At 43.0% G+C, this 13,586-nt stretch overlaps 1 protein-coding gene across 2 annotated transcripts in view; it reads left to right on the top strand.

Annotated features, from left to right (window-relative positions):
• FRMPD2 (FERM and PDZ domain containing 2) overlaps positions 1-10,495 on the top strand; it is a 126,593-nt gene extending 116,098 nt beyond the window's left edge. For both annotated transcript variants that reach the window (XM_021676254.2, XM_064370056.1), the window contains 2 exons: positions 1,992-3,277; positions 5,775-10,495. In XM_021676254.2, coding sequence (XP_021531929.2) covers positions 1,992-2,040 — 49 coding nt within the window. In that variant the 3' untranslated portion in view covers positions 2,041-3,277; positions 5,775-10,495. The remainder of the gene's footprint in view (positions 1-1,991; positions 3,278-5,774) is intronic.
• Positions 10,496-13,586: the final 3,091 nt, after the last annotated feature.

Genomic DNA, 13,586 nt, shown 5'->3' with positions numbered 1-13,586 from the left:
CTACTGCCTTCCTTTTCATTACCACTCTGACAAATCCTAACTGTTGTACTTCAGTTCAGATTTATCATCTGAGCTTGGAATCTGACAGTCCATTGAATTTGTGTTCCTTGATGTCTTAGAGATACTGTAAATCCAACCTGCCAAAAATAAATGCAGATGTCAGGAGAGGAGGCCTGGAGCTTCCAGCTCTGTCATCAGGGCTAACGGGGACATCAGTATGGGGCCTGACGCTGGAGAGCTGGAGACATGAAGAGACATAAAACCCAAACTTTGTTGTGAGTTTAACCATAAGTAAATAGGACGACTATAATACCTTCATATTTCAAGCCTGAAATGCCATCTGCTAGTGTGACTTTCCTCCTGAAAGGTAGAGATGATTTTGGTGGCCCAAGTCTTTAAAGGACAGCTGTCCAGAAAAGTTGGGCACAGTGTCTTTTCTCAGTATATATCCTGTAGCAAGCAGAGCCTTCAGAATGGTTTCACTGACCTCAGAGCTGAACTGGGATTCATCTTAAAAATATCCACTGAAGAGTTTCAGGACTTGGTGAGGACCCTGGTTCTGGGACACTGCTGGCTTGTGTGGGAAAGATGGCTGGCCAGGGAGCCCATGTCAAATCTCCAGATTCTCCTTCAGTTATCATCTGTCTATAAAAACCTCCTTCTGTTGGACAGATTGGTGGGCAGAGAATGAGGGCAGGAAGAAGCTGAGGCCATTACATGGATCCAGGGGATGAGCAGAAAACTCTGAGTACCCTGACAACATCAGGGTCTTGATGAAAGTCCTGCTACATTAGCCCAGAGCTGGCCAGCCCTGAGCCCTGGATGAAGGATTCTACCTCTTTACCCATCATGTCCACATAGCAAAACATGAGGCTCACTCTGAAAGAATGTCTCTATCTTAATGAAATTCCCCAAATTTCCAAGTCTTGCCCTTTTCATGAAATAGGCATGCAGCCTTCTCATGTCTCTTTATCCCTATTCACCCTTTCCCTATGCCCACAGTTGAGCCCCAGGACAGATCTTCAAGGGCAGCCTGGTGGCACGTGCAGAAGGATGAAAGGAAAGGCAGTTGCTCTCCCGGCTTGTGGTGGGATGATGGCCAAGATTTCACCCTTGAGACCACCAACTCCCCCTGGGCAAGTGGGGAGCAAATCACTTTTTTCTTTGGTTGAGCCTCAGATTAAGCCTTGCCTGTTGCCTCTCAGGCTGATGGCTTCTCTCGGTCTCTACAAGGCAGAGCCAGTAGCTGGAGCCCCAAATCGAAACCAGAGGACAAGAAGCCTATTAGAAGGGATGGAGATAGTCTCCTGGTGGGAGGGGAGGCGGGGATACTCAGGCAGCTGTAGTGGCTGATGAACACATACTGTTGCCACCTGTCACTCTTCATCAAGGCTTAGTGTGCTCAGAGTGGAGGGAAGGGGCTGCTGCTTGAGGCGGTGGGGGCAGTGATGAGCCTGAGCCTGGGCAACAGGCTAGATTTCTCATTCTTTGATAAAACTTCTTGAATGTTTCCTTCCTATGTTTATAATAAAACACAGTTTCTATATGATCTGGCCAAGTTTTAAAGTCAATTTTCCCTGCAAATGTTCAACAGTTAAAAATGTCTGTTGAAATTGAGTGTTCCTCTTCAGTCTTTGTAGAATAATTTCTTTTTTATACACTTGAGTGTGCATATATTTACATGAAATTCACTCTTACACATATCCTGCAGCTCTCATGAGTGGAAATAATGTCTCTTTCAAAGTGAAGCTCAGTTTGGGACAGACGCTCCTGGCTCTACTGGAGAGGAGGACGGGCTCTCTGGGTGTCTGGGGGTTTATAGCTATTGGGGTGCACCAGAGCTGATTTTAAGAAAAAGAGGCAATGCAGGAGAGGAGGAGACCAGCAGCACATAACAAAGCCAACCTATTTATTCGGCTGTGGAGAAGGAGGCTGAGAAATGAGGATCCATGTCTTTGGTAAAAAGCTAAATCTTTGTGCTTTTCTCTTAGATATTCCTTCTCATCTTCTCTAACCAGACTTTCGACAGATATTTTCTGAGCACCTTCTCTGCATGTCTGCACTGCTGTGTAAAATGCCCTGCCTTTGCATGGACTGTTCTTTCTAATCAAGAGGTGTGTGTGGTGAACTTGGGGCAGTCCCTGGAAAGCATGTTCTTTGACCACTGCGTCTGCGGCTGCATCACCAGATAATGAGCTTCACCACTCGTCTGCCTCCTGTGTCCTTCCACGGGGAGTAAATGTCACTCCAGCTGGTCGCCCCTCTAAATAGGCACATTTTCAGTATTCAAAAAGGACCTGATCTTTGCACAAAGTGCTTTGATGGTTGCCTGCTTAAGTCACTCCCAACCCCTTCCTGAGGCCCTTTCTTTATAATTCTTCTGTTGAAATAGTTATCATAATAATAGTAGTAATCATAGCATCTCACATTTATTAAAAACTTAACCTGTACCAGGAATCGGCAGGGGGAGGGGGGGTGTATCAGAATTGTGTAATTTACATGTCCCAATAATCCTAGACACTTCTTGACCGTCTAGTTTTTTCAGATGAGAAAACTGAGGTTCCAGTGAAGTCAATAAACTTGTCCAAGTTCTGACTGACTCTGCTTGTCATATGAAGAGTCAGTCTTAGAACTGGGTCATTGCCCTACTTGCAATGCTGTGCCCTCTGACAAACCCCCTGCCCGCCCCCCCTACCCCGCACTGGTCTCCTGAGCGCGTGCTCCAACTGCCTCTACCATAGCACTTCCTGCCTGGACTTTAACATTTGTTTACTGCTCCAACTTCTCATTAAACTTGGGGCTTTTCAAAGCCAGGGGTGGTGCCTATTTTTTGTTTGCTTCCTGGTGCCCAGAGCAGCCTCTGGCATGAGCTGTTTAAACATTGGCTAAGTCTCATAGGCCTGTGTTGTGGAGAGCATCCTAAAAGGAAAGGGGAAGGTAGGGCAAGGAATTTTTTTAATTAAGGCTAGAAAGCACATGGGTTTCTGTTTTCTAGTCCTGAATTGGATGGGGAGGATGGGGAAGGTGACATGTGCCATCCATATGGAGCCCATTCTCCCACCTTGGAGGTTGAAGAGTATCCTACCATCAACTCTACATGCCAAGGCCAGCTACCCTGTGAAGAATGTTTGGAGGCAGATTCTGGGACCATTCCCTTGCCACAGTTCTGCTCTTGGGGCACTATTCCAGAGTCTTTGCCTCCAGAAGAGTACCAAGAGAGCGGGAGTGAATGGGAAGACCTGGAGGAGACTGTGGACCTGGAGGATGCTGCCCTCAGGTGGGTATCACTCTGGCTGGGGGGACTGGGGTTGAGCTCTGACAGCAGGGCTCAGTGCTATCAAGCCACTTCAGCTGGGGGTGGGGGATGGTTCGTGGGCATTGCCCAGTTCCCCCTGCATCTTCTTTGGGCATCATGAATCATTGTGATGGCCATTTTCACTGAGCATTTACCATGGTCCTTGCACCATGACAACGGCCCTACAACATGGGGACAGTCATCATCCCCATTTCACACATGACACGTTTGGGGCTTTCCCAAGATCATCCAGTGAGTAAGTGACAGAGCTAGAACTCAACCCTGGTTGGTTTCCTACTCCACAACCCGCCTGTTGAGCGCCTGTCTGTTCTGCCTCCCGTGTGCGGGAGGGTGCATCTCTCTCCTCAGGTCTCTCTCTTTTGGGGGTCTGAATGTCTAGTGCTTACTCCTGTTTTGCCTGCTCCTGCCTGCCCCTCGCCAGACTTATTGCCGAGAAGAGTCTTGGTGTCATATCATAGTGCCCATCTTGTTGGACTGCTGTGGCTGAGTATAGATCAGCATCAGGAAAGTCTCACTGTTAATGGAAGGAGCCACCAGAAGCTGACCTGGTTACCAGGCGGGGTCAGAACATATTGACGAGGACACAGGAAGAATAAGGGCAACAGAAACTGTCACACTGGGAGGAAAGGAGGGTAAACTCTGGGCAGGTCTGTAACCATCCAACACTCTGTTCAAGTACCTACAGTATATGTTAAAAAATGCCGAATGTTCCAAAAACTTTCACACAAACACAGTTTCAAGGTCCATTAAACTTACCGAGACATCAGTTTGAGAAATTTCAGTTATAATTGAAACACACTCCTTCACTTTCCTCCCATTGTGTCCTAGCTCCATTTTCCTGGCTGTACATAAGGAAGCCCGGCCACAAATGATTGAGCTAGAGCTTCAGAGGACAGTGGCGGGTCAGCTGATAAGGAGAGTGAATGTATGAAATTAAAATATAACAAAAGGGCTGGTTCTTATCTGAAATAGGAAGCAACAAGTTAATAGAGTGGAAGATTCAGAGGCTTCGAAGACCATGCATGTTCATTTATAGGGAAGTCAAACACTTTGCAACATTGCGAGTGCATGTTATGGATTCACAGAAGTGTGGGCAAGCAGGAAGCAGCTTATATGCAGGGGCAATCTTTTCAGAGGTGGCTCCACAGATCTGGGAAGCTGAGAGAAGAAGGCTGAGCAATCGGTGGGGACTGCAAGGGCCAGTCCACTGAGATCTGCAGTACCTCTGAGCCAGCCAGGAAGAGAAAGGCAGAGGATGTGGCATGGCGTTTGGGGGAGCTCAGATTTGAAGCCTGGCCCTGCCACTCACTAGCTGGGAGAGTTGCAGTTCATGACTTTTAAACCGTTCAATATGCAGCTGACTGCCAGATGGAGCTAACCAAACCCACCTCATGCAGTTAGGACAATGCCAAGTGTGCAGTAGTAAGCACTTAAATAACATCAGCTATTTTTATCATCAATCACAAAGAGGGGATTTGCTCCAGTGGGAGGACACAAGCTTTTTAATGCATTCAATCCTGTTGTTAGGTTTTTCCGTGCGGTCAAAGGAACTAGACAGTTGGACTTGTGCCCTAGTTGTGGTGTGGGTCTGGGTGGGGAGAAGCACTCACCTATGGTGAGGGTGCCAGGCTTTACCAAGACCTCATCTATGTATGGATTGTGGCTTGGGATATGCTCAGGGTGAGTCCTGTTAGAATCACTGATCCCGCAAAAAGAAGAACAGGTCTCACCCTCCCCTGCAGACTGAGGACAGGTGTGCCAACATGAGTGCTCAAGGCATGAGTTCTTAGTTTGGCTCCATGTGGCAGCCCACAGGTGTGCTTCCTGGCATCTACCGGCTACTGCACTTAGAATGTTGACTTGTGTGCTTCTTTTAGGAAATGAAGATCTTAACAGCCTTTAAATTCTCTGTAGTGTCCATAATCCCTATAAGCTGAACCCCCTCTGCTGTATCTGATTTATAAAGAGGACTTTGCCTACAGAGCAGTACAGCCTGTAAGCCTAATCACCAGTTATTTCGTTTGGTCCTTTTAGACATTAAGACAGTCCTATGACTATTTACTATTTCATAGGTAGTTTTTACATGCGATTTAACTTAATCCTTATGTCAATTTTGAATGGTATTCTTATTTCTCATTTTAAAAGGGCCTTAGAAGGTTTAATTTGTCTGAGATCCTACAGGTAGGAGGGGTGGGTTCACACTACATCTGTCTGGTTCTACTTTTGGTGCCTTTTCACATTTCCCTAGAATATGTCTTTTCATGTGAGTTTGTGTAACACAGGTCTTTCCATAAAGTAGCATGAGTCCCACTTTTCCTTCACAAAATATTTCTCTTCTGTGAGGCTAAGAAAAACTCCCTTGTTCAGTGGGATTAAGAAGAGGATGGAACTGTTCTCTTTAGGGAAGGCTGCTGGCAAAATGATGAGGACACCCATTAAAAGCTGCTTATTGTTTTAGGTAAACGCAGAGAACAGCGACCTCCCAAGGCAGAGACTGAGGGTTTCTGCATGGACATCCTTTCAGATGACCTTGGTCCAAAGAGTGTACCCACCAGTTCTGCCACTGGGAAGAAAACCTGTAGGTTCCTGTGAAGGTGACCTGGGATGAAGGGCCTGGCCCAGTCGTTAAGAGCTCACTTTAAGAAGAGCGTGCTTGTCAATTCCAAGACTCATTTTGAATAGTGACTGTGGCCTCTCTTCAGTTCTGGGGTTTATATCTAGCAAAGCTTTGTGTGTGGGGGTGGGGGAGGGGAAGGGGAGGTGGTGAGAAGTGGGTGGGTGGCTTCCCTTCGTGAAAAGAGTTGAGAACCAACCTCCTCCTCAGAGATACTCCAGGCAGGGTGAGGCCTTCCTGCGGCACTGGCACACATTCTCTGGGACAGACACAGAGCTATACGGTGCACTTCATAGCTCAGCACTGGACAAAGGAGTTTCTACGGCTATCACAGTGGAAGGACTCTGTTAAGGGGATTGGCTCCAAAATTATGGTTGTAATATATTTTGATATATTTCTGTATCCTTTCTATATAACTCTACATAGTTATACACTTTTTTAAAAGGATTTTCCTTTTGGACTTTGTACCTGATTCTACAAAGTATATGAAGGAAAAATAACATGGGGATATCTAGTAAAGAAAGCAGAGTAAAGTGGTAGATCCAGCATTACCCCATATCAGGACAAAGAACAAAAGACATGTGGATTAGCAAATGCACAAAAGAAACACCTGGGGGACCTCAGGCAAGCCCAGGAGCATGCCTAGTGCTGTGTAACAGAGAAAGCAGGGTGGAGTTAGGGTCTCAGCACAGGGGAAGGGGAGACAATCTCATAGATACAACTGGGAAAGCTGGAAAAAATGATTTCGTTTCAAAGCTCACTTCGTCTACTAGAATCACATACAAAAATAAAACACATCAGAGAAAGATCGGTAAGAAACAGGTTCTAGTTTTATCAGATCTACAGAGGAATGATCACTCATCCAGCTTGCTACAGTAGACCAAAGCATAACAATAAGAAACCTTCAAAGCTGACAATATCAAAAAAGTTTAAACTTCCATACAATAATAATGACAAAACGAATGTAAAAAGAATAGCAATGGGTTGGGAAAGCATTTACATAATTGTGAACAAAGATTAGTATTTTTAATATTTAGAAAGCCCATTATAATTTATAATAGATCAATAAAGGATTTCAATAGACAAAATATACAATAAAATACAAATGGCCGACAAACACACAAAATATTCTGACCAAAACAATGTCAACATACTGATTTGTATTCATTACATTCAGAAAATTAAAAAAGAAACTGTCTAATGCTGGCAAAAGTTTGCTGAAGCCAGCATATTCAGAAATATCCAATGCTATAAAAATGTGTATGCCCACTCACCCAACAATGAAACTCCTGAGAATTACCTAATCCAGAATAGGAAAAAAATCCATTCTTTAAAAATGTTCACTGTAGTGCTCTCGATAAAAACAACAAATTGGAAATGGCTGAAATGCCTTCGAACAATGGTAATATTAGAGAAAATGATGGTACAATAGCATAATAGAATATTGTACTGCCAAGAAAGTAATATAACTAGGAAGAAGTCACAACTTAGTGAAGTGTTTGATGGAATAACTAGAACCACATGCTGGTTACAACGATAGAAGGCCTTACAGCACGAGGAGAAGCATGGTGAACAGAAGGAAGGCTCCGCATCGGAACAGAAATTGACCAAAGTTTGGGTGATGGGATTAGGAGAATACACTTTATTTTGCTAAAAATTACTTTTATATATCTATTACTTGTATAATAAATTTTACATTGAAAATAAAGAGATTGAAACTGCAAAAAAAGAGAGAAAGAAAGCAACAATAACCAACCAAATAAAAACAAAGACCAAGGTTAAACAAGCCTGTGCTCTAAAATCTAATTCGTGAACTCTTCTCTATGTGCTTTTGTTTCTAATTTTTCCGTGCTCCTTATGACAGAAAAATCTTATAGGTCATTTGGCTTCTTCTGCTATTAATAAAAACGATGTTTCCAGGGATCTGAACAGACTTGTTCTAAATTCTCTCAGAGCTGAGGCCAGCTCCCCTGGTGCATCATTACAGTTTCACAGGCCTCAAGGTTAGGGAACTAATCAAGTATGCAATGAAGTGATTAAATAACAGTATTTACAGTTTTGGAACTGCTCACATTCTGCTGAACATTGGTTGCTTATTTCCTCTTTGGAAAAGAAATTGATGGATACAGGCTCACAATACATCTGGTCCTCCTCCTTGTAGGAAAGGACCAACCCCTAACCCCCAGGCTGCTTTACTCATTTTGAACCATAGCTCAGGAAGAACATGTTAATTTGCCTTAGGTGGACTCAATTGCAGCTACCACTTGCTTTGTTTTAGAGCCAATGTCAGAAAGAACAGCTAATTCCTAGGAGACTCGGCTCAGTGCCTGTACACTGCTTTCATTGTTGGCTGCTGCATCCTACAAACCTGGCTGTGCTTGAGAATCAGCTATAGCATGTCTTCAAAATACAGATTCACTGGCCTCATCCTTGGAGATTCTGAATCAGTAGAGCTGAGATGAAGCCCAGACATCTGTACTTTTACGAAGCTCAGCAGATGGTTGTTTCTGTGGCCAGATTTAAGGACCACTGATTCAGACTCTTCAAGACTTCATTGGCCTTCCCATCCTCCCTCACTGCCATAAATATTTATGAAACTCCCATTATGTGCCACCACACCATTGGTATGAGCTTGCTAAAACATATACATATTCAGCACTAAATTACAGTGCAAAAGTGGGCTTTCAAACTCAATGTAGTAAAGGCATCAATTCTCCCCAAATTAATTTATAGGTCTAATGAAATTCTTATCAAAATCCCAGCAAGGTATTTTGTAGTCATAGATGAGTTTATTCTGAAATGAATTTTATAAATTTTAGTTTATATTCATAATTTAATTTACATTATACAAATAAAAATTTCTGAAAGTTATATGAAAATGCACAAGCACTAGAATAGCCACAATCTTTAAAAAATAGAATGGAGTAGGAGGAATCACTGTAACCAATATTAAGGCTTACTATAGAGCTATATTAATAGTGAGATAGAGATATAGACACATAGATCAATGGAACAGAATAGATAATCCAGAAATAGACCCACACAGATATTCCCAACTGACATTTGACAAAATGCAGGAGAAACTCAATGAAGAAAGAATTGCTTTTTCAACAAATGGTGCTGGAACAACTGAACATCCATAGACAAAAATAAATAAATAAATAAAAATAAGATCACTGACCTTAAATCTTACATCTTGTTGAAAAATGAACTCCAAATGGATCCTGGACTTACATGTCAATGCAAAACTATATGATTTTCAGAAAAAAAAAGTGTGGAGAAAATTGTTGGGATCTAAGACTAGGCAAAGAGTTCTCAGACTTGACACCAAAAGCATGATCTGTAAAAAGAAAAGGAAAAAATGATAAATTGTTTTTTGTTTGTTTTTTTTTCCTCTGTAAAAAGACTCTGTTAAGAGGATAAAAGATCCAAGCAACACATGAGGAGAAAGTATCTGGAATCATATACCCAACAAGGGACTAGTATCTAGAATACATAAAGAACTCACAAAACTCAACAGTAACGAAACAAAAAAAATCCCATTGGAAAACAGGAAAAATACGTGAATGGATATTTCACTGATGATAATATACAGATGGCAAATAAGCACATGAAAAGATGTTCAACTTCAATTAGCCTTTGGGGAAACACAAACAAACTACAATAAGATATCTCCACATATGCATCAGGATGGTCACATAAAAACAGTGACAACACCTAACGCTGCTGAGGATGTGGAGAAAGGCAATTGCTCATACATTGCTGATGGGAATGTAAAATACTGTATGCAATGTAGAAAACGGTTTGATTAGGTCTTACAATACTAAACACACAATCACCATAAGACCCACCAATTGCACCTTGATAAATTAAGATTTGTGTTTACACGAAAACATTTATGAAAATATTCATAGCAACTTAACTTGTAATAGCCCCAAATGAGAAAGAATCCGGATGTCCTTCAAGTAAGTGAATGTCTAAGTAATGTGATAATCCATATTAAAAGAAGTGAACTATTGGCACTCACAACAACTCGTATGAAACCCCACAGAGTTATGCAGGGTGAGAAAATGCCAATCCCCAAAGGTTGTACAAGTATGATTCCATTTATAGGACATTCTTAAAATGACAAAACTAGAGAAATGAAGAATGGATTAGTGGTTACAAGAAGTTAAGGAGAGGTGGGGGAGAAGGGAAGGTGGGTGTGGTTATAAAAGGGCAGCAGGAAGGGTCCTCTTGGTGATGGAAATACTCTGTATCCTGACTCTGGTAGCAGGTACATGAACCTACCCATGGGATAAAATTGTATAGAACACACACACACACACACACACACACACACAGGTATAAGTACAACTAAGAAAATCGGAAGAAGATGGATGTATTATGTCAATGTCAATATCCTGATTGAGATGCTATACTCTAGTTTTACAAGATGCTACTATTGGGGCAAACTAGGTAAAGGGAACAGGGCATCATCTGTGTTATTTCTTCCAACTGTATTATGAATATACAATTATTTCAAAATAAAAACATTTAACTAAAAAAGTGGGCTTCCCAACTGTGCTTTAACCACACTATAGCAGCTCCACACATTGGCAGGTCAGGTTCTACAGAGGGTTACAGACCCACTGGCCAAGAGTGCAAATGCTCAACCTCAGAGGCTGACTGTGTCTGATGTGCCCATCTACATACTCAATGCTATCACTTTGGCACTTGTAATTTTTCATAAATTATAAGTGTCTAAACCAATTCCATTCCTCAGTACTTATAACTGCTACAGAATAAAAGCTTCAACTTCAGAGTTAAATAATCATGGAGAAAAATAAGCAGGAAGAATGTTGGAGCAGCTGTAAGTGTCTCTGCTCCCTTCTACTTGATACACATTCACTGAGCAAGTGCTGTATAGCAGGCTGTAGGCTAGGTCCAGGAGGCAGCAGTGATGTGGATGGGAATTGCCCTCTGGGGGGCTTACTTCCTGTGCAGGAGGTAAAACATTAACACATGAGATAGTATTACAATCAATGGGATGGACACTGGAATGATGGTATGGAAATAAATGTTGTATAAAAAACAAGGATTTTTGGCCAGTTACGGTGGCTCATGCCTGTAATCCCAGCACTTTGGGAGGCTGAGATGGGTAGAGCACAAGGTCAGGAGACCGAGACCATCCCTACCAACATGGTGAAACCCTGTCTCTAAAAAAATACAAAAAATTAGCCAGACGTGTTGGCACACATCTGTAGTCCCAGCTACTCTGGAGGCTGAGGCGGAGGAATCGCTTAAAACAGAGAGGCGGAGGTTGCAGTGAGCCAAGATTGCGCCACTGCACTCCAGCCTGGTGACAGAGCAAGACTCTGTCTCAAAAACACACAAACAAGATTTTTTTTTCCCAAAAGAAAATGGGAATCCTGCCTAAGGAGAGGGTCTTGGAAGGGGTAGCAGGTGCTCCTCTGGAAGGAGAGGTGTAAGCATGAAAGGACTTAGCATGCTGGGCACAGGAGGAGGCCAGCAAAGACCCAGCATACAGATAGAGCGTGCACAGAGCTGCAAGGCAGGAGGGGAGCCACTGAGAGGTAGGCACAGACTGTGAGCTAAAAGTCTTGGCTTTTCAGCAGGTATTTGTTATCAGAACTTGAATCTGAAAAGTTAGTCTGGTTTGTTGGGTGGAGGACGGATTGGTATGGGAAAGACAAGAACTGAGACCACTCTGGAGACCACTGCTGATTCCAGAGAAGAAGGAATGATGGGGTCATCGACTGAACTGGGGACTGCCCAGGAATATCCTATTTGGTGATCATTTTGGTTTTGTACATTTTGAATTTGAGGTATCTCTGGATATGAGGGATCCCTGAGGGATATTTCCACTTAGGTGAAATCATGCTGAATTCCATGCAATGGAAGCAGTCACTGAGGCTTCAAAGCAATGCTGACATGGTTTTATCTACATGAGTTTCTGTAGAATGCAGTCTAAAGAGAGCTGACACACAATGAAGCACTAACATGTAAAGGGAGTAGGAGAGGCAGGGAGTTTCAAGGTGAGTGTAAGTGGACACATCTCGGAGTTGAGGGTGGAGGAGGAGAGAAGAGGTAGGGACACCATGTCTCCTCTGTGGTTCTTCATTAGACTTCTTGTTGCCTAACTGACAAGCCCTTTCAAGTCATCCCACCTCTTTGAGAAGAAACTGCTAAAGATCATCAGGTTTCAAGCCCATCTCTGGCTCAGTTCCTAAAACCAGGCCTGCTTACTCTCACTGGGTAAGAGTAGACTATGCGTTTTGTGGCACTGTCTATGCGGCATGCTTTCCTCCTTCTTCCTGCCAGTGTGGCCCAATTGACTTCAAGGCAACCCATCTTGCTAGAGACAGAAGTCATAGTTAAATTTAAGCCACTGAAATACACAAATAAATCAGCTGAAGTTGCACTGAAAACCTTCTTACACAAGAGATTCTCAACAATCTTTCCCCAATTTTGTCCTTGAGAGCCCTCTCTGTCTCTAACTGAAGATAGAGACATTTATCAATCCTGATCTTTAGGATTTCTGTTTCCCAAGTGGTTTTCCTTTACGAGATGTTTCAGATGTCCTTTTACAATTTTGAAAGAATTTTATTTTATTTTATTTTTTTATTATTTTTTTTTATTGCATTTTAGGTTTTGGGGTACATGTGAAAAACATGCAAGGTTGTTGCATAGGTGCATACGTGGCAGTGTGATTTGCTGTCTTCCTCCCCTTCACCCATATCTGGCATTTCTCCCCGTGCTATCCCTCCCCAATTCCCCACCCCCCCGCTGTCCCCCCCCACTCCCCCACAACAGACCCCCATGTATAGTGCTCCCCTCCCTGTGTCCATGTGTTCTCCTTGTTCAACACCCGCCTATGAGTGAGAACATGTGGTGTTTGATTTTGTGTTCTTGTGTCAGTTTGCTGAGAATGATGGTTTCCAGGTTCATCCATGTCCCTACAAAGGACGCGAACTCCTCGTTTTTAATGGCTGCATAATATTCCATGGTGTATATGTGCCACATTTTTCCTGTCCAGTCTATCATCGATGGGCATTTGGGTTGGTTCAAATAGAAATTCCATTTGACCCAGCAATCCCATTACTGGGCATATATCCAAAGGATTATAAATCGTTCTACTATAAGGACACATGCACACGAATGTTCATAGCAGCACAGTTTACCATAGCAAAGACCTTGAAAGAATTTTAAAATGAAAGACTCCATCCAACCAGGCATGGTGGCTCACACCTGTAATCCCAGCACTTTGGGAGGCCAAGGCGGGTGGATCACCTGAGGCTGGGGATTCGAGTCCAGCCTGACTAACATAATGAAACCTTGTCTCTACTAAAAATACAAAAATTAGCTGGGCGTGGTGGCACACCCCTGTAATCCCAGCTACACGGGAGGCTGAGGCAGAAGAATTACTTGAACCCGAAAGGCGGAGGTTGCAGTGAGCCAAGATTGCACCATTGCACTACATCCTAGGCAACAAAAGCAAATTTCTATCTCAAAAAAAAAAAAAAGAAAGAAAAAAGAAAAGAAAGTCTCCATGCCTAGCTGTGTTACTGTGGACAGTATGCTTTTCCTAAAGTACTTGCCAGTGCAAAGCTGGGAGTCTTGACCACAGCTGTGGGTGGAGGCTGCTCTTCCCAG

This window comes from Aotus nancymaae, unplaced genomic scaffold (genome assembly GCF_030222135.1).
Source record: "Aotus nancymaae isolate 86718 unplaced genomic scaffold, 86718_ANA_hifiasm-v0.15.2.pri h1tg000099l, whole genome shotgun sequence".
Classification (NCBI taxonomy): domain Eukaryota; kingdom Metazoa; phylum Chordata; class Mammalia; order Primates; family Aotidae; genus Aotus; species Aotus nancymaae.
The sequence above is the reverse complement of the archived record's forward strand: the minus strand, read 5'-3'. Positions and strand labels throughout refer to the sequence as shown.